The sequence below is a fragment of the Squalius cephalus genome, assembly GCF_949319135.1.
Source record: "Squalius cephalus genome assembly, chromosome: 5".
Classification (NCBI taxonomy): Eukaryota; Metazoa; Chordata; class Actinopteri; order Cypriniformes; family Leuciscidae; genus Squalius; species Squalius cephalus.
Window position 1 is genome coordinate 31979083 of NC_137126.1, and position 20774 is coordinate 31999856.

Genomic DNA, 20774 nt, shown 5'->3' on the forward strand with positions numbered 1-20774 from the left:
GCATCTACAAAGCTAGCATCATAACCTACATTATGGCAAAGCTAAACAACGCGCCTGAACTCAACATAGCGTGCGTTTTGTTGGCTTTACACTGAAGTCGAAGCACTGTTGCGCTCTTGTGGATGTAACGGGAGTTTCAAACGCTCTCTGTGACCTGAACTGCTGGCTGTATTTAGGGAAATCCACGCGTCCATGGAGGCGGCGCTTATTGGAGTTCACTAAAGAGCCAGAGACCGTTTCAGTCCTGAGCAGTCAGTCAGTCAGTCAGTCTTTTGACTCAACGCCAAACAGTTGATTTCGATACGATTTACATCTGGTTAGTAATTATATTATGGGTCGTTTTCTAAATCGTTCCGTCCAGTGATTTCTGTCCTGGCTTCCATATGAAAACTGCTCATCGACGTAAGTATTCAACTGTCTCTTATTCAAATTTTCACTTACGACATGAAACAACAGGCGACTACTTTCGATTAAAGAGAGAAAATATGATGGTCATTTAGCTAAACATTGTCAGTAGTTCTCAAGGAACATACTACATTTTCCTTGATTATGTGAATGTTGCCAGTGGAGTCCCAAGGATCTTTTCACCTGGATATAGGCTAATGGATTTCTTGAAGGTAACTAACTCTCCAGGGAATCTGTTTGCATTTCAGCAAAGACTGTAGCCTTCCCACAGTGCTGCCCCTGTATTGGTTTTAAGGTAAGTTATGATGTAGTTTCTAATGTTTACTTGGTCTAATGTCTTTCTAATGTCTAATGATTTTCCACTGTTTTACACCCCAGGTTCCTCTGGACAGCTTCAGTCCTCTCAGAGATGCTGAACCAAAGCACTAACATTGAGAAGAACTTCCAGGCACCAGATTAAAAGAAACTAATTTCCCTGTATTCATCTACCTCTGTCTTCAAACATCTAAAGTTCAGTCTTTAAAAAATATGGCATTTTTAATAAAAAAGAAGAAGTTCAAGTTTCAGATACACTTCACCCTGGAGGAGCTCACGGCTGTGCCGTTTGTGAACGGGATGCTCTTCTGCAAAATCAGACTGTTGGATGGTGGAGACTTTTCCATTGCTTCATCCAGGTAAGATTTGGGATTCTCTCTGACTGTATTGGGCCCAACACAAAAGTTCCCATGGTTTCTGCCAAATAAAACAGTTGCTAGGGCAGTAAAAACTGTGGTAACTTTTTATCAGACACCACTGTTACTTTACACTTGGTTTAAACTGTGCTTAACATGGTATGATTTTTGATGGACGATGATCTGTTGAAAAATGATCTATAGCCTTAGGATGGTTGGAAAGACATTATTTTTGCGTATTGTTATTCTGCTGTTGTCTTTGGTGTAGGTTTCATTAGGAACACTTGTTCAGATCTTGGGTTTTTACTCGGCCCGCCCTGCAGCTCTGAACAATTTTTGAGTCCATTTAAAATGCACTTAGAAGACCACACAGGTTGCTTTGGGGGTCTCTTGAACATGTCTCACATCAAAAGCCAAGACATTTTTTAAGGGTCAGGGTCAAACCACTATGCCATTCTTTACATTGTTTACTCAGGTAAAGGATTTTCTCTTTTGATCATTGCACACAGACGGCCTGAATCACGTCAATGTTCACGATTTCTTTTGCTCATGACTAATTCTAAACACATTCCTGCCCTTTGACTGTGGTTTAAGATGATAGCACACATATGTCAGTGGTACGGTTGTTTATAAATTGAGGCTTAAGCTCTTAGGTTAAACTCACAGTTGGGCAAGTCTGATCAGACACAGCCTAATTAGAATAATGAAGGTCCATTAGTAAATCTGAGTGATTCAGCAGTTTTATGTGATGACCAGTGCGGTTATTATTCCAGCATGTGAATGCCGTAAAGACTGTTGCATGAATCTTGCACCTGATGTGTTGAATGCATTATTGTTTCTTCACTTTAAAATGTTTTACCCTATTCTGGACTCAAAACAGTTTTGCAGCTACCTGATATTATTGGTTGATCAAATTTTTTTAACCAGTTCACATTTATCTAGTTTTGAGAATAAAATGGCTGTTTGGTGGTAGACTTGATATGAGATGAATGTATGTATATATTATATTTTTAATAGATAAAAAATATATATATATTTTAAATTATTAAAATAATAATTATTTAAAAATGTAAAAAATTATGTATTTATTTTTATAAATAAAATATTTTATTTATATATGTGTGAGTGTGTACACACACACACACACACACACACATACAGATAGATAGATATACTATTTTTTATTCAGCAAGGACGCATTAAATTGATCAAAGTGATAGTAAAGACTTTAATTTTACATTGTTATATCTTTATTTTAAATTAATGCTGTTCTTGTGAACTTTCTGTTAATCAAATAATCCACACAAAATGTATAGCGGTTTCCCCTAGAACCACCGTCAGGCCCGCTAGCGACAACTCAGGGAGCACGAGAAACAGTAGCTCTAGAGGCCAAAAATGTGTCAGTCTATTTGAAGTTCTCTTGTGTTGTGAAGTTGTTTTTAGTGGCATATGACTGGGGGTGGTATATTGTGTGGGCGCATTGACTTGCTAGCGGTGCCAGGCACAGTGAGTGCTCTGGTTCTAGTGCACTGAGATGCCCTCTGCATTCATTCTGCACAATGCCTTGTGTATCTAATGTGAGGAGGGAGAAGAGGGTTATGTCATGAATGTCCCAACATCATTCCACAGATGTATTGATAAAGAGATTAGATTGGATAGATAGCAGAAACAGAGTGTGTGGTAATTTCTAGAGAGATGGTGGAAAAAAAAACTGGATGGGAACTGGAAGTGGAATGCAAGATGGATAGAGGAGTAATGCACGAAGGAGAAAAAGAGAGAGAAAGCGAAAAACAGGACAGAGACTTCAGTGATAGTCCAAACAGAGAGCCGTTTGTCTGACTAAGCCACGGTCCTGTTTCCCTCTGCCCTCCTCCCCTCGCTCATTCTTTTCTTTCACTCTCTCACGTTTCTTCATCCTTCTGTCCTCTTATCAGTGTGGATTGAGTTCATGGAGCGCTTGATTGACAGGAGTCAGCTCTCAGACTATCAATGTGGAAGATCTTGCCTCTTTAATATGATCTCAGGCTTGTTCTCCAGGTTTTCCACAGTTCAGGTTTGCATTTTAACTGGGAGAAATCAGATCAACGTGATGATAACAATTCCTGGGGTGGATGATGAGGATGTAGACACAGAAGTCATTAGTTTCCAGAGGTGTCTTGGCTTGCTGAGTGGACAGAGGGCAGTGAAGCTTGAAGGAAGAGAGGGTGCTGATAGGCTTGCTTTTTAATGGTTGGTCTGCATAGAGGCGGGCACATGCAGTTAAAGGTCCCATTCAGACATTCACAGTCATTTTTTTTTTTTTTTGAAATTTGTGATTAGCATCCAAACCTTAAAAGATCTTGCTGAAATATTCTACATTGAGTTTTTTCTACATTTGAGATTTTCTTAAGGTGTATCATTATTGTGGTAGAGATTATACTGCAGCAGTGGTTTCTAAGGCAACTGGTGTGTCTGTGCCCTAGTCTCTCCACTGATGGATAGTTTTTGATGAAATTGCTCTGTAATTGTAATCATTATAGGGGTGCTCATTTCTCTTCCTTCCTGTTCTTTTGCTCTGCCTTCCACAGACGATAAATACTCAAGCACCCATGTGCCTTTGATTCTCACGGGTTTATTTCTGCAGAAGAATAACTATAAAGATAACTATAAAGTCTTAATCATTTTAATTCTGTGCGCCCACAGTAGGTCATTCAGTCAAGGCATTTTGGGATTATTGGCATTGGCCAATAGCTAGGTATCGACACAAATTTCACAAATTTAATTCGATTTGGATTCACAAGTTTGCTTTTCGATTCATTCGACGTTTAAATTACACTTAAGTTTTTATATTAATAGCGTTAATAACATTTCAATGGCAATCATGTTGATACTTGTTTTTGAAATGGAAACATTGAAATGTTGGCTGTTAGGGATGCTCCAATCGATCGCCGCAGATCGGTATCAGCCGATAATCACATTCTATGACTCGATCGGGATTTACTAAATTTGTCTGATCTCACAAACCGATTGCAATTTGATGAGGTAAAACCATAAAAAATATCTGCCGACGCGCATGTAAACTGTATACAGATTAGGCTTTAGTGCCACATTCTGTTTTGTAACTTCGCGAAACATTAGTAAACCTTTGTAAATCACACTTATTTTATTTGAGCAGTTTGTCTCGATTTAAATGAGCTCACACACAACATAACATGATGCGTAGATTTTAAGAAAATCCTTACAGAGTAACATGACATGCTGTTTGGCTACAACTATTGGACTTCCGGGATCTGATCATGTCGCGAATCGCGATAATGACGCAGTGTTTTTCAACGTCATTTCAAAGTTCAACCAATGGAAACTGGTTTTCGGGTATAGTGGGTAGGGACGACGTGCTGATACCAATCGGACATTGTTTTACAGCTGGAGCGCGCTTGGATTGGTCTGATCGCTCAGATTATAAGGTCTTGATTTATCGTGCGCCATAGAATAGGAGCGCACAGAGGAAACAGCACTGGAAGACCATCAAAAACTAAAACAAACCTGTTTTTTTTTTGTACTTGATGATACCTTGTTTCTTTTGTAGAGTTATTAAAACTAAGCCATTACTTTAAGTATGCCACTTGAAATCACGTGAAATCATTAAAAATGCCTTTAGTGTGGGTTAAAAGTAATAGCCAACAGAGAGCTTACATATCACTTATATAAAACTTATATATTTTATTTTTATTTATATTTATGTACACACTACTGTTCAAACGATTTAAAATAAATGCTGTTCTTTTGAACTTTATATTCATTGAAGAATCACGGTTTCCACAAAAATTTTAGGCAGCACAACTGTATTAATGAATAAATGTTTCTTGAGCACTTCAACTTTGCCATCACAGGAATAATTACATTGTAAAATGGAGCATTTAAAACTTATTTTAAATTGTAATATTTCACAATATTACAGCTTTTACTGTATTTTAATCAAATAAATGCAGCCTTGGTGAGCGCAAGGGACTTCTATCAAAAACATGAACAAATCTTACCGACTCCAAACATAGTGTACATATTTGAATTATATGTACATTAACCTTGTCCAGATAGGTATTGGCTTTGGCCACTATACAATCAGTATCGTTGACCACTACTTTCTAAAGATGTTTTTGTTTTATATTAAATTTTTTGGTGCTGATTGATGTTCTTAAATGAACAAAGAGAAAGCTGAAGAAAGAAAGAGGATCCGGTTTCTCTCTGCACAGTGTGTGTTATTTGCATCATGGCGGCTTTGACAAATCGAGCAGAACCTCATTCTTTAGATTCCACGGGAAGAGTTACACCCCGAAACAGACACACAGATTATGCTAATTGACAATGTGAGATTTTGAAAACAAATCATTCTCTTTTTCATTGCCTAGAACCCATTCATGTGTATTCACGTCTGTTTTGTGTTTAGTATCTTAGCAACAGGGTATCACATGAAACCTTTGAGAATGTGGCACTTTGGGTATACAGCACACACACACACACACACACACACTCATCCATAATGATTGTATTGCTTATGCACCTTTAAGGAGCATGTAAGCTAAGAAAGGTAGTGAATGGTTTCCACACCTTTTCTTAGACCATCTTTTCTGGTTAAATCAAAAGCCCAATAGACAGAAGATTGATTTAGGCTGTAATTTGTTAAAGGTGATTTATTAGTGTTTATAGCTGACTGATAAGTCTTTCTCTGGCTGCTTTTCTGGCTTTCACATACACTCAAAGACTCATTAATGTCAATATTATATTTCTACCATATATTATACGTCTTATCTGAGACTCCAGATGCAGTCAATTTATGCACATAGGGCATCATTTTAATGAGGTGCTTATCTCTCTCTCTCCCGCAATGCACCACAAAAACAACACATTCTGTCTGCAGTCTACAGGTTCATGCTCAATAGTTTGTTGCATTACAATCATGAATGGAGATTTTTTCACCTGCTTTTCTAATTTTCACTTTTCACATACATAAAGTGGTCTGTAAGATCTGTATTGGGGTGTCTCATAGTTCAGAAGTTCAATTCTTCTGGTGACTATACACACCATAAGGTTGCTACTAGTTAAGTTCCTGACATGTGCTGCCAGCTTGCTTACGGAGCACAAGTGGGCAGAGGAACAAGGGTCTCATCCCGTACAGGTCGCGGTGTTATTGGGCTACAACTACTCAATGAGATTAGCAGCTGAGACTCAGCCGTGCACCTGCTCTCAGCGGGGACAGACTGAGGCTTCTGAACTGCCTCCTGTAAACACTTCATGAAACAGATTGCTGTGAACCAAACAGATGTAGGTAAACAGTTGGGGTGTCTTAACTGGACTTTGCACTGTCTGCCCTCCTTTAGACATCAGCTACTATTTTACAAAGATCCATTAGTCAATGATTAGTGGTGATTGCTGCTATACGTCTAAACATTGACACGTAACAGCTCTTATCTTATCTGCTATTAAATTATATCTGAAATTGTGTTTTTTGTTGAGGAAAAATGTGCTATTACTTTTCTAAGCGATTTTCGCTTAGCAGATGATAAAGCTGGTAAAAAAAACCCCATTAAAATTGCATTAGGTGTTTACATGCACAACAATACACTGATAACTATCAAAAATCTGCTTATTTTAAAAACAAAATAATACCAGTGAGAAATTGTGTATTGTACTGTAAAAGCAAAATACAATGGCAGAGATCTGTCTTATATCAATAATCATTACAATCTCTAACAAAAAACATCCCCAGTTCTAATTTCATGTGAGGATAATATAAGAAAACGATTGTATTAGTACCACAGGGATATTTTTTTTATTACAGTAGCAATACTTAACATTCATGTAGCTCAAACAGTAGAGCATGAAATTAGCAACAACACCATGAGTTTGATTTACAGCGAATGCATGAACGTAATCAAAGGTATATATGCAATGCAAGTCGCATTGGATAAAAATGTCAGCCAAATGCCTGTTCAATGGTTTGGGGTCAGTTACATTTTTTTTTTAAATGCTTTTTAAAAGAAGACTCTTATTCTCACCCAGGCTAAATTTTAAAATAAGTTAAAATAAGTAATATTGTGAAATATCATTACATTTTTAAAAGAATCTATTTTGAAAAATTAAAATGTACATAATTTATTCTTGAGATGGCAAAGCTAAATCCTTACTCTAGTCTTCAGTGTCACATGATCCTTCAAAAATCATTCTAATATATTGATTTGGTGCTCAAGAAACATTTCCAACATTTTTTTCCCCTGGATTTTTTTGTTGAATAGAAAGTTCAGAAGAAAATCATATATTTGAAATCGAAATCTTTTGTAACATTCTAAATGTCTTTCATGTCATGTTTTAATCAATTTAATGTGTATTTGTATATAAAATATTAATAATAATTAATTATTAATAGTAATAAAAATATTACTTTCTTAAAAAAAAACCTTGCTGACCCCAAATTTTGAACGGCTATACACGCAATAAAATAAACAGAATAGAATAAAAGTAAAGAAAGAAAAAAAACAAGTTTGGAAATTTGTACTACTGTCATAGTGCAGTAATGCAAATGTATAAAATACTGTATATAAATCATGCTCTCACTGACTAATGGCATTAGGCAGGAAGGAGTTTCTCTCAGTGGTGCACTGAAACATAAGTCAAGAACTATTTCTCATTTACTCATGGAGTCTGTGGGCATATTGTGGGAAAATATGGAAGAAAGGGGAAGACTGATAAAAAGTGAGCACCATCTGGAAGGGAGCTTCACACAGAAGTAGGTTAAATGAAGTCCTGGGGGAACAGAAGGGTGGAGGGACAGAGGGAATGAGAACAAGCTTTTCACAAAACATGACTGGCCCTTTTGTTTTTGTCACAATTAATAATTTTAGAAGTAGTTTGTTTGCTTGTTTTGCCACTAGCCTTATTTCTCATATTGTATATATTGTCGCAGTACTATATAGATCTGTTCAAGTGTATGTATTTGAGTTACGTTCTCGCAGCTTTTTTACAGCTGTGTCTTATGCTCCCTGGTTTTGCGTAGTCACAGGTTTCCAGGGGTCAAAGTTCAGTTGCAGGATGTGTTGCAAGGTTTCACAGACAACATAGCTAGGAATGTCCACTTGATTGACCTCTCTCCCCTTCACACGTTCCTCTGTCCCTCACAGCACTATATGCAAACACTCCAGTGCAGACGACAGTGTTTCTTGACAGCTTTAATACACACATCTCCTCCACCTCAAATCTTCAGTCAGCCTGTTTAAAACGTTTCTCAAAACGTAGTAGACTAAACTGTGTTGTCAGCACAGGAAACAGACATTATCTCTGTCCACACCTGTTACAGTTACCGTATTTAAATTACAAGCCTTGATATTGTATAGCCTACTATTATGAAAATATAGCCACACCAACCAACTGTTTTTTTTGTGTGTAAGCTTAGGGCAAACTTGTACAAGACATACAGTCCCGAACAGCACGAAACATGATATTGTTACCATTCTGGTGATTCTAGTGCATTCTTTGTTCATTTCAGGGTCAGACTCTTTAAATCAGTGTACTTTATGGCCATTTTGTTGCAGTACAGTGTGGGACTAATACTGTCTGATAGATTTGGGTTATATTAAATGAACATGTACTTTGATACGCTTGCACCATCAAAGCACAGCACTAGCATCTGGATACTTCATTACATACACTGAACCTAAATCAAAACCTTTGTTCAGGGAGAACCTACCACAGAAAGAAGAAAACACCGTAGTCGAATAATGACTGACATTAAGCTGGCTGTAATGTTGCACCAGTCTTTTATTATTTCTGGCTTAAAGTACCCATTTGAACATTCAAGAAAAGGAATTACTTAGTGACTTTGCACCCTGCTGCCCTTACATTTTGTTCTTCCTGCAAATTGTAGTCTGTTTAGACTTGTCTTTCTTCTCCCTCCAACAATGTTTTTTTGTGGTTTTGCCTCTGCATGTTAAGAGGCTAGGCTAATCATTGTGCTTTATCTTCTGCTCGCTCTTCAATCCATTCCTGTCCACTTCAGATGTATGTGCTGTCATACACACCGTCTGCACTCTGATTGCAATCTCGGAGCAGTAAATCTGCTGTGCCTCTCAGAATTTGGACTCTCATTCATAGACAAGCTCGGAGAGCTTGTGAGATCAAAGGTCGAATTCTTTTTGAGGCATAAAATTGGCTACTGCTCTAGATGAATTTATCCCAGCCCCCTTCAAGTCCTGCATTGGGTAAAAAAAAAAAAATATATAAAAATATAAATATTATTTCCCTTATATATATATATATATATATATATATATAAGTGAAAAAGTTAATATATAACGGGACTTGAAATGACCATTGGAAATTGATTGGGTCGATGCCGTTTGCGAGGGAGAGGGAAAGTAAATGTAGCACATGAATTATGTTCACAAATAGATCATTTATAATAATCTGTCAATTTTGATTTTTTGATTTCATTGCGACTTTAATCAAGTAGTGCATTGGTAGAGTATACATGGTGTATATTACAATCGGAGTACGTGGAAATGTATTTAGTCATCAACACCTTGGTCAAATTTTATGTAATATGACAGATCTTTAATTTCCCTAGCCTTTCCTGCAAATTCAATGTCATTCATTCAATGTCAAACATCCTTGCATACATAACTCAAAAACAATGTTAGGCTGTTTAAAATTCCTCATAACACACACACAGATTTGTACAGTATTTACTGAAGCGTTTAGCCCATTGGCTACATGGAGAAAATTATTTTTAGAGTATTGGTAAGTTTAGTCTTGCCTGTTTTATAGAGAATGCCTGACAGAAAAGACGAGCAGCTGAATGAGGAAAACACAGCTGGCACTCCTCAATTCCTATTGAATTAAAAACCACTTGTATCTATATTTAATGCTATGCTATACTATACATTATATGTCATATACTTTATATAGCATATAAAAATTAAATCTTTCTAAAATTTAATTTATAAATCATCTCTCTGAGGTCATGTTATACCATTTGACTTGAGTTTACATTCTAAACAGGCTTACATTAACAACCGGCAGAAGAATTCTTTGCTTGATCAGTAACAACAACAATGCCTTCTGATTTACAAAAAGCTCCACAATTTCCCAGAACTATTTAGGGTTGCTGGGAATAATCAACCAGTGACTTTAAGTACAAATCGTTTGTATCTGTCAATCCCAAAGTGTTCTTACCACCCCTTCATTTTCTTACTTGTGTGTGTTTTTTTTGGGGTCTCTCCGTCTTTCAGTCAGCTAAGAGAGCCTGAGTCAGATCCACGGACACATGAAGGAAAGAGAAAGAAAGAAAGAAGGAAGGAAGGGAACAGCAAATTGACCTATAAAGGGGGATAGCAATGAAATGTGACTAACATCAGGAGACACTGTTGCTGGTCTGCCTGTGCTACAAAAATCTGGAGTTGATTTCAAAGAGTTTCAAAGATTTCAGTTTAGTCTGTGGTATTTTTCTTTTAAGCATTCTGTTTCCATCAATCTTGATAACTTTGTTTTTAGTTGATCTTATATTTGTTTGTTTTCATGTGACCAGAGCTCCCACAGCAGAGGCATTTCATATAGTTTGGCTGCTCGTACAACAGTTATTGGCAGTATATCATCTTTAAAAAGAGTGAGCTGGGTTTTCTCATCTGCGTTGCTCTGTGTTTCTGGCTCTTATCTGAGCGTCTGGCCCGTCCCGTGGGTCCTGATCCATTCCAGTGGAATGAGAGATGACTAAAATCACAGAGATCCTGGAGCCTATGAGAGCAATTTTCTAGTTTGACCTCCAGTCTTCAGCTCACAGCTGAATGTTTAATTGATTACTTATTGATAAGTGTTTAAACATGCTTTTTAAAGCCATTTGGTGTCCCCATCTATGTCACCAAAGCTCTTCCACACCAACCATTCCAATAATTGTGACCTTCTGAACGCTTTCAATCAGTAATCAATTAAAGTGAGATTTTGTTGGCAAATGTAGTCCACAGGGTCCACTTACAGCATTGAAGAGGCTCTGATTTCGAAACTCAGTGATTAGGGCCTCTGTTCCAGTGAATAACACTGCACGGGTGGTTACATGTGTAAAGTGCATGTAGGACTGGTCTCCACTCCAGCCATTCCTGTGCCTCTTATGCAACAGCTAACAATGATGACCATAATGTCAAGAGGCCCCCTGCTGGTATTTGCATAGCTTATCAGAGATGAAAAGAGCCAGGTTATGATCCAGTGTTCAGCGTGTGAGGGTTTTTGTGGCCATTTCTGTGATTGTGTGTCTGGATGTCTGTAGTCAGGGCTGTCCCAGGCTACAGATTTTTCTAGTCGACTGTTAGTCGTTCATTTAAGCCATTAGTCTATTAGTTAGTGGAAAAACTGTTTGTCCACGATTTCGGGGAGAAGTGAGCTCCATGTCTTGCTCACAATGAAGCCGGCCTTGGAGAAGATGCACTCCGATGGCATTGACGTGGAAGTCAAGTTAAACATGTCGTGCAGAAACTGCGGTACTTAACTTAGCTTCCACACTCCGCTTGAACACTTGTATATGCATCTAATATTAGCACACATTTATCTAGGTTAACGTTAGAGCGATGGCCATGTAAAGTGGCTAACGTTAGGCTACTACTTGCATGTTTTAAATAAGTCATGTTTGAGGTTGCACATCACCTTTTTGTGGTCATTCTTTACTCTCTCGAAATGTTCCCACAGTACTTTTTATTTTCTACCCGACATATTACCCCATGGACCAGCCGTGACTGAGTGACTGCCAATTTCTGTGGAGGTTTTTTTTCTGTAACTAACCGACTAATTAAAATTTAGTCGCCAGAGCCTCATTCTCCTTACTCATCGCCTAATGTTTAGTGCTTAGGGGGCAGCCCTCGTAGTCTGTTGATGTACTAACAGCGACAGATAATGCATGCAGATTTTTAGGGCGTCATAAGCACGTCCCCGATATGTTGGCTCATCTATCTGTTCCAGAATTCATTGAGAAAATGTAATAAAAGGATTAAAATCCCAGGTGGTGCATGAGGTGAGAGAAATGTTAACTTAAAAAAACTTAAATCTTTAAACAAAAGCATCAATATAAAGAATTCAATTTTTAATGAAATGTTGCAGTGTTTATGTAAATATATTCATTTTTTTCATAAGTAATGTGCCCTTGCAATCTTTAATGGTTCCTGTGTAATTAGATTGTCCCAAATTGTTCACATGTGCTTACAAGATATTAAGATGCTGTCTTAGAAGGCAGTAGGCACTAGGCAGCTCACTAAGGTTTTGAACCAGAGCTTCTGTCTCCATCATCTTCTCTAAGGCTAATTTTAATGAGAGCTGTCAACAGCTTTTCAGCACACATCCATTTTTGGAGCTTAATTGCACTAAATTTTTGTGACGTGTTTGAATTAATTGAACTTTTTTTTAATTCACCATAATTATGGAAAACTGCATTTGAATTGGTAGTTTTTACTTAGTGTTCAGGTCCAAGGTTTAGCCACTGATTATGTAAAGTCCTATTAGTTTTGCCTTTCACATGATTAATTAAATTCCTGAGACTCCTGATTTATTTGAGCAACCCTGGTAACAGAGTGATTCGTTAATAACTCAGCAAACACACTTTGTGTGTTTTTGAATATGTGTGTTGTCTGAGACAAAAATGCATACTGTTTTACTGATTTAGCTCCGAGATGTCAGAAGATTAATGAACTAATCAAGTTCAATGCAAAAGTAAGTTCATTAGGATAGCAGTTTGCATTAATGTATTCACATTTGCTCTCCATAAACGTTCATGAACTGCTTTCCTTCTCAGCTCAATTTTATTGGAGTGTTTATCAAATTCAAGATGGATTTGAGCTCCACCTACGCAGCCACAATAAATTCTCCCATGGCAGAAAATTTGGCTATATGATACAATCTTTGCACCCTCAGGTCAATTAATTCTCCATTTGTTTTATGACTGACGGCTTACACATTAGTTAGAACTTGTTTAAGATCACTGGTCCTCTAGTAAGAGTAGATTTGTTTTTGGTTGTCATTCCTAAATCTCAAACGGTATTGAATGGCAGCATTGAGAGAGAGGTTTGTGGTAGCTGTGTGTCACTGCCTGGACCTGTGAGATGTCAACATCACAGGAATCTCTAAGGGCTGGATTGCATTGCAAAACCACCATTCTCTTCTCTAATCTCAGCATATGAGAGCTCAATACATAATGCAATAAAAAGCAAATCCCTTTGTGTGACTAAATCAGTAGATTGATTCAATCTTGTTTGTGTGGCCCAGGTAAACCCTACAGTTGGGGTACCAAGTGCCCCCATAAGGATAGTAAAACCTGAATTTTTTTTACTTGATATTACTGTTGTCACTGTATTTTTGACCAAAAAAATGCAGCCTTGGTGAGCATAAGAGACTTTCAAAAACATTTAATACATCTTACAGATCCCAAAAGTTTTGAACGTCAGTGTACACAGAAGCCCTGTTCAGATCCTATTGAAATGGAACTAGTTTTCCCAAAGGAGGTTAGGTTTCATAAACAAAGTTTGTGATTTTAATTCCATCCTAATCAAAAAAGGCAAAAGTGTAGAATTATGGAGAGTTCTTCTGAAAACTGATCCTGTTGGATAGCTATGTCTGTGATTGTTGCATATAGTTTTTATTTTTCCTACACAGTAGTTCTCCTAATTTATTTTGCCCTTTGTCACCAAGTAGTATTGCCATATCATCTGACTTAAAAATCTAAATCAGTAGGACAGTCTGTGTAGTAGCAGTAACAGATCCTCTCTTTAACCAATTCCTTACCTCAATTTTATACATATTATAATTAACATAACTTTTTTTTTTTTTTCACTGGGTTTCATGATGCATCTTATAATCACATGACCTTCCGTAACGCCCACCTTACAGCATGTAGGCTACAGTATTCTTTACATGCACACAAACACACTAATACAACATGTTTGTGTGGATCTACAGGAGAATAGGTTTAACACTGTCTGTCTAACTGTCTGTCTAAACAGATGGGCTCAGATTAACTCTTGGGTTGGAATTTAGGCTACAGTTGAGTCTGCTGAAAGGACACGACCAATAATACACATTATTCAGATGAATTTTAAAAGCTGTTCTTGTGTTGACTAAAGGGCAAAGATGTAAAGACCTCAGCGAGATTTCAGAACAACCACTCGGTTTAAAAGGCTGATTCGACTGCTGTCACCAGATTGGATGAGGCTAAACATTAGAATATTATCCACACTCAATCAAAAGTGTTTTATTTCCTCTGCCGTAGTCTTTGCTTAACACACACGCGACAACATCAACAATCTTCTGGCTCAGCAGAGTGTTTCTAGAGGGAGGTGAAAAGTCAGTGTTTGCGAGGGACGACCTTAGCATTGTAGTCTTTGCTCTGGAAGAAGATTGAAGCTCTTGCTGGAACATCTGGAATGCTGTTATTGTGTTTACGCCAAGACGATGTCATACCTCACTCTTGCGCACAATTAGAGGTTTATACTCCATGAAGGTATGTAGAAAAAATGTTAAAAATGATGAATAAGCTGCAAAAGTCCCCTTATGAAAGACATGTTACAATATTTACACAATGCACAACAGTTCAAAAGTTTTTGGGCAGTAAATTAATACTTTTAGATAGCTGTTCTGCATTACAATGATCAAAAGGGACAGTACAGAAATGAATAATGTTACAAAAATAAAATGCTGTTCTTCTGAACTTTCTATTAATAAAATAAATAAATAAATCCTTAAGAAATTTTTTATCATGTTTCCAGAAATATGAAAGGGTTAGTTCACCCAAAAATTCTGTCAGTAATTACTCACCCTCATGTTGTTCCAACCCTGTAAGACTTTCATTCATCTTCAGAACATTAAGATATTTTTGATTAAATCTGAGAGCTGTCTCACTCCTCCATAGGCTTCTCTGTAATTGAAACTTGCCGGCCCAGAAAGTTAGTAAAGAAAATGTTTAAAATAGTCCAAGTGATTACAGTGGCTCAACCATAAGTTTATCAAGCGACATGGTGAGCCTACATTCTGACATTGTGCTGTGCTGTTACACTACATTTTTGGGTGAACTAACCCTTTAAGCAGCTCAACTGTTTTCAACGTTGATAATAATAATAAGAAATGTTTCTTGAGAACCAACTCAGCATAGAATGATTTCTGAAGACTGGAGTAATGGCCGCTGAAAATCCAGCTTTGCCAGCACAGGACTAAATTTAAAAATATGTTAGAAATAGAAAACTTATTTTAAAGGGTTCATGAAATGGAAATTCAATAATAACATACTCCAGTTTAATTTCAAAATGATCGTTTTTACAAATATTAGAATTTTTTAAAACAAACAACTTTGCTAAAATCATAAGCTAACCTTCAGAAACATAATAAGATCTGAAAATGCATTTCATGACTCCTTTATTTGTAATATTATTTCACAATATTGCTGTTTTTATTGTATTTTGACCAAATAAATGTAGTCTTGTTGAGAATAAGGGTGTATTCACACCTGTCTTGTTTGGTTCGATTGAATCGAACTCAAGTTCGTTTCCCCCCTTGGTGCGGATCTTTTGGGCAGGTGTGAATACAGCAGTCGCACTCGGGTGCGGACCAAACAACCGTACCGAGACCCAGCTGAAGAGGTGTTCTCGGTCCGGTTCCAAACGAACTTTGGTACAGTTTGTTTAAGGTGTGAACATGACCCGACTCAATTGTAGAAAGCACTGCACCTTTTTTGACAGGGTCAGATTTTTTCTATGTAATTTGGGGTGATGAAATGCCTATACATTAGGGGTGCAACGGATCGCAGTTGATCTGTGATCTGTACGGACCAGGCTCCACGGTTCGGCACGCACGTGATTCACGGATTAACTGCTAAATTTAACCATCATAGAGTGAAAGTTTATAATTTAGACGTGTTTTGTCTTACCAATTTACACATTCAAACAACTTTAAATGCAGAAGAAGAGACAAAATCGCCGGACGCACCCGAAGCGCGCGCACACAGAGACAGAGAGAGAGAGAGATTTCAGAGTTCAGATTTTGCGTTTCAGATAGTGCTCGAACACAGAATTGATTCCTCTTTTGCGTTTCCTTGCCCTTGAACGGACACATGCACACAAAATTATGTTAAAACACTCATCAAAATATCCTTCTCAGCAAGTATTCTCTCAGTTATGTCATAAGTGAACAGTTGAGAAAGGAACCAGATGTTTGTCAGTTTTTTCGGTCCTTGCATTCGGTCTTAAAGTGACAGCAGACACCTAATATTCCTACTGTTGTAGTAAATGTTAATAAAACAACAAAATACAACTTTAACAAAGATGAAACTATTTTTAATTTCTACAGTGAACAAATAGTGTTATTTTACATTTAGGCTTAATTTATTAATTTCTGTACCTGAATACTACTGTTAGACTTTAATAACTTTGTTATTTACTCTTCATCTCTTCTTGTAATTTGTGTATTTGTTCTTATTTTATGACTGACTGTTCACTTATTTTTAATAATGTTTGAACTTTATCAGTTAAGAGCATGCTTTCTTCGCCGGAACCATCTTGCAGCACATCTTCGTCTTCGCAAAATCCTAATTACAACATCGTATAGATGACATTGTATCAAATGATGCTCATAAGTTTCTTTATATTGCGTTAGTAGCTTGAAACACCAAATCAGTAAAAGAATAAAAATCGCACTACGAAAGATCTCCATGATTAGCCTGTTTTTTGCACTTCCTGCTTTTCCCTGCTTGAGAATTTCTGTCCAATGAACACGTGTGGTTTTGTTTGCAAATTTTGTCTCACTTGCAAAAAAGGCAGTGTGAAAGCGGACCACACCAAACAAAAAAAAAATCAATATTGTATTTGGTCTGGACCAAAGCAAGTAAACTATAGCGTTATATAAATACACAGAGACTTATTTTTATATTCTTACTGACTCCACACATTTGAACAGTAGTGTTTATTAAAAAATATTTTTTCCAACTAAAAAATCAAGTTTTTTTTTTTTTTAAGGAATAGCCTAAGCTCTGTAAAAATGACTTTCCAGTAAACAAAATTTTTGCTTGGTTTTTTTTTTCCTGTGGTGATTTAATTGCAAATTTTACGGGCCTTATTTTGTCCACAGGCGGTGTTGTTTGACAGCCGGGCACTAGATGCTCCACTAAGCTAATGAGCTCTGCAGAGTGATGAAATATAGATATCAGCCACTCCAGTGCCTCGCATCACAACATGATGGAGAGAACTGTGAATAATTCATTAAGTCTGATAATCTTCGTGAGTTTAATACATTTTAACGTGAGTCGGTCACGTTTGAAGATGCAGCACGTGCCCGTTTCCCTCGTGCTGTTACAAAACACAGTTTTTGGAATGTTGCACTCAATTTTCAGTGGCAGTGAACCCTAGCTGCAGCTTATAAAGCAAGTAGTGGGGTCTCATCAACCAACGGGCAGAAAACTTTACACAAAAACAAAAACTAAAACTAACACATCAAGGGCCTGTAAAATGTTCTTCACCTCATTACATCTCAAGTCAGGTCCTAATCAGGTGTGACTTGATAAAAAAAAAAGAAGTGAGCAAAGTGATATGTTTTCCTTGTGAAATCTCATTGGTCCATATTCCAGCTCCCCCATACATTAAAGTCAGTATAAAACGTAAGTTCCAATGTTTTTTGTTTTCTTCCCTAGAGTGATTGGTTATCAGAGTGAAAACGGCTTCTGGAACAAGAAAAAATGTAGAGCTAGGCTTGATTTTGTCCATGCTGTCATCTCAAGTGATTGACAGGTTGTCCCGCCCTCGTCCCAGTAAACGCGTCATCAGAGAAGAGATGTCAGCGCAAGAGGGACGAGAAGTTTTTTTATTAGAGATAACGAGGGCATTTATTCAAAAAAATAACAACGTGCATACTAGATAATTCATTTATAATAAATGCAGCAATATTCCATTAAAAAAAAAAAGAATTGGACATTTTGACTTTAAACAATAGACTAGCTTTTCACTGTGCCCTCCAAAAGCTTGCGTTACCATCCACAAGAGGCACAAAATCCCTTGCACAGACCTTTACCATGACTGTTCCCTGCTGGTGGAATGACCTGCCTAACTCAACCTGAGCTGCTGAGTCTTTAGCCATCTTTTTTTGTCAACACTTGACCCATTAATACAAACACTTTCTATTTCTAATAGAAATAAACTTGCTATGGGTACTGTGTTAGACTAACTGGGACTTGTCACAGCACTTACATATTGTTGCTCTTTTGTTGGTTTAAATGCTTCTATTGTTCTCATCATTTGTAAGTCACTTTGGACAAAAGCATCTGCTAAATGATTAAATGTAAATGTGATATAGTGTTACACTGTTTTCATGTTCAGTGCGGACATGATTGTCACATTGCTCTTATGCCCTGTTTACACCTGCTATTAATATACGTTTTGGTCGATCAGATCATAAGTGGACGATGCTAAATACAGGTGTAAGCGGGATCTTGTCCGCTTTTGACCACTTCCAAAGATAGTCGAAAACACATTCGGATTGAAAATCCGCATTCTTCCCCTCGTAGAACTCGTGAATGAACGCATTCTTCCCCTCGAATAAATCCAGACAGAAGTGGTTTAAAGTGGACAAAATAGACAGATTAAAACACCAGGTGTAAATGGGTATGTCTCCTTCGTCTACTTGTGATCCGATCAACCAAAACACATCTTAATACCAGGTGTAAACAGGGCCTTAGACACGTTTCAGTCTCATTACCCAGACCTCTGTGCTTCCATATATGGAAAGTGTGTGAGCATATCTTCTTAAAACATCTATCTTTTGTGCTCAATATAGACCCTTGTGGTGAGCTCACTTGCAAGTGATCACCACACATCCACGTCAAATCCATTGTTCTTTTCAGCAGCCAACATGACCTCAGTGCAACTTAATAACATGTGTATCAGTAAAGTAGGTCATGTTGTTTATTTTCCTTTAGTTTATGTTACATTTGTACTCATCCCATATACTCTGTTATTTTTCTCCCACTGTACTATAGGTGTGTGTCTGTATTTTGTGGATGCATGTGAGTGTACGTGCATGTGGTTGTATGTTGTGTACTGTATGACTCATTTTCATTCCTCTCACCAGCTTGATTCCCTCCTTCGTCATTCCTGTTCTCTCCAATCCAGATGAGGAATGCATCTGCTGCCTCTCTGATCTCTGTTACAGATTTTACACAGATGTGCTTGTGTGTGAACGTCCTTTTCCATGTAGTTAAAGGGGACATATCAAGGAAAGCAGGATTCTTCTTGCTCTTTTGATATAAAAGTGTTCAATGTAAGCTATTAAACTTTCAGAAATACCGGCCAAGTCCACTTAGAGGGTTTATTGAAACTAAGTTGAGCACAGTAGAATTTGATTGCTTCAGAGCCCCAAAAGGGACATTCGTTTGCAAAAGCTTTGTGTTCCTCCAAGATACTTAGCATTCGCTTTCAAAAAACACAGAAGTTTTGCGAAATGTAAAAGTTTTACAAGTCAACAAAAAAATGTTTACTCCCAGCTCATCCCCCCCAATCACCATGTCTTTTAAGGGCTTTGTAAGGGCTTTTGTGCGGTTATCCAGTCTTAACAGAGATCACTTACATATTAACATTTATGACTTAAAATTTGCAGTAGCAAAAACAGCCTGTTTAATAATCGGGGTCAGAGAGAGGGTGGGAAGACAAAATGATGTCTGTCTTGCTGCCAAAAACTTTCACTAACATTATAATTGGACTTCAGGCACACACAAAATGAAGAAACTGTAGAAGGATCTTTTAACCGTCTCCATAAGAGCACAAAATCCCAGTGTTTACTGAATAAGGATGTGCAAAAGTACATATTTTCAAAACCATCTTGCCAGAATGACTAATTGACAAATCCTCCTTAAGGGAGCCTTGTGTAATTTTCGGGTTTAGGTTCACCGTTTCAAAAACAGCTATTCGGCGTTAAAAAATGTTGAGTTCAAAAATGCAAAACTTGTGGCATTAGACTCTGTAATAGCTGTGAGCTATTATTTCTGTTGTGTTTACATTTACATGCTCTTCACATGCTGGTGTCTTTGACTTCCTCTGTCCTGTTTCGTCATGTCAACAGTCTGAGCCTGTTTGCACCTGTCTGCATGCTGTGAAGTGTTTTCTGAAGTTTTTACAAGTTTGAAATGAGAGAGAGAGAGAGAGAGAGAGAGAGAGAGAGAGAGAGAGAGAGAGAGAGAGAGAGAGAGAGAGAGAGAGAGAGAGAGAGAGAGAGAGAGAGAGAGAGAGAGAGAGAGAGAGAGAGAGAGAGAGAGAGAGAGAGAGAGAGAGAGAGAGAGAGAGGTGCGTGTGTGTTTGCTTTCTTTCTGTTTGCTTTAAGTTGAATGTCTCTCATTGGCACTCACATGAGTTAGCTTTAGTGTAACCAGCTATCCCTCATGAGCGGCAGGTGAGTGGCTTGACAAGAACAGGGTTCCAGAGTCCATGTTATGTAAGAATGACTCTTCCTGGAGTGACATGGCACACCTGTGGGAAGGGCCTTATGTAACAGTGGAGATTAACTGTACATTTACTGTGTGTGTGTGTGAATAAGAGAGAGAGAGAGAGGATGCAAATTTAGATCAAGCTGAAGAGAGATATGGGATTTCATTGACTTTCTCTTGAAGAATTGGCTTACTGTTTCAGTACTTTTCAGCTGCATAAAAGTCAAATGTTGTTGTTTTTTAAT

The 20774-nt window shown here is 37.5% G+C and overlaps 1 protein-coding gene across 2 annotated transcripts in view; it reads left to right on the forward strand.

Moving 5' to 3' along the window:
• Positions 1 to 200: 200 nt before the first annotated feature.
• The window catches only part of eeig1b (estrogen-induced osteoclastogenesis regulator 1b), a 41697-nt gene continuing 21123 nt past the window's right edge, over positions 201 to 20774 (forward strand). For both annotated transcript variants that reach the window (XM_079871950.1, XM_079871951.1), the window contains exons 1-3: positions 201 to 402; positions 654 to 700; positions 784 to 1079. In XM_079871950.1, the coding sequence (XP_079728076.1) occupies positions 934 to 1079 (146 nt within the window). In that variant the 5' untranslated portion in view covers positions 201 to 402; positions 654 to 700; positions 784 to 933. The remainder of the gene's footprint in view (positions 403 to 653; positions 701 to 783; positions 1080 to 20774) is intronic.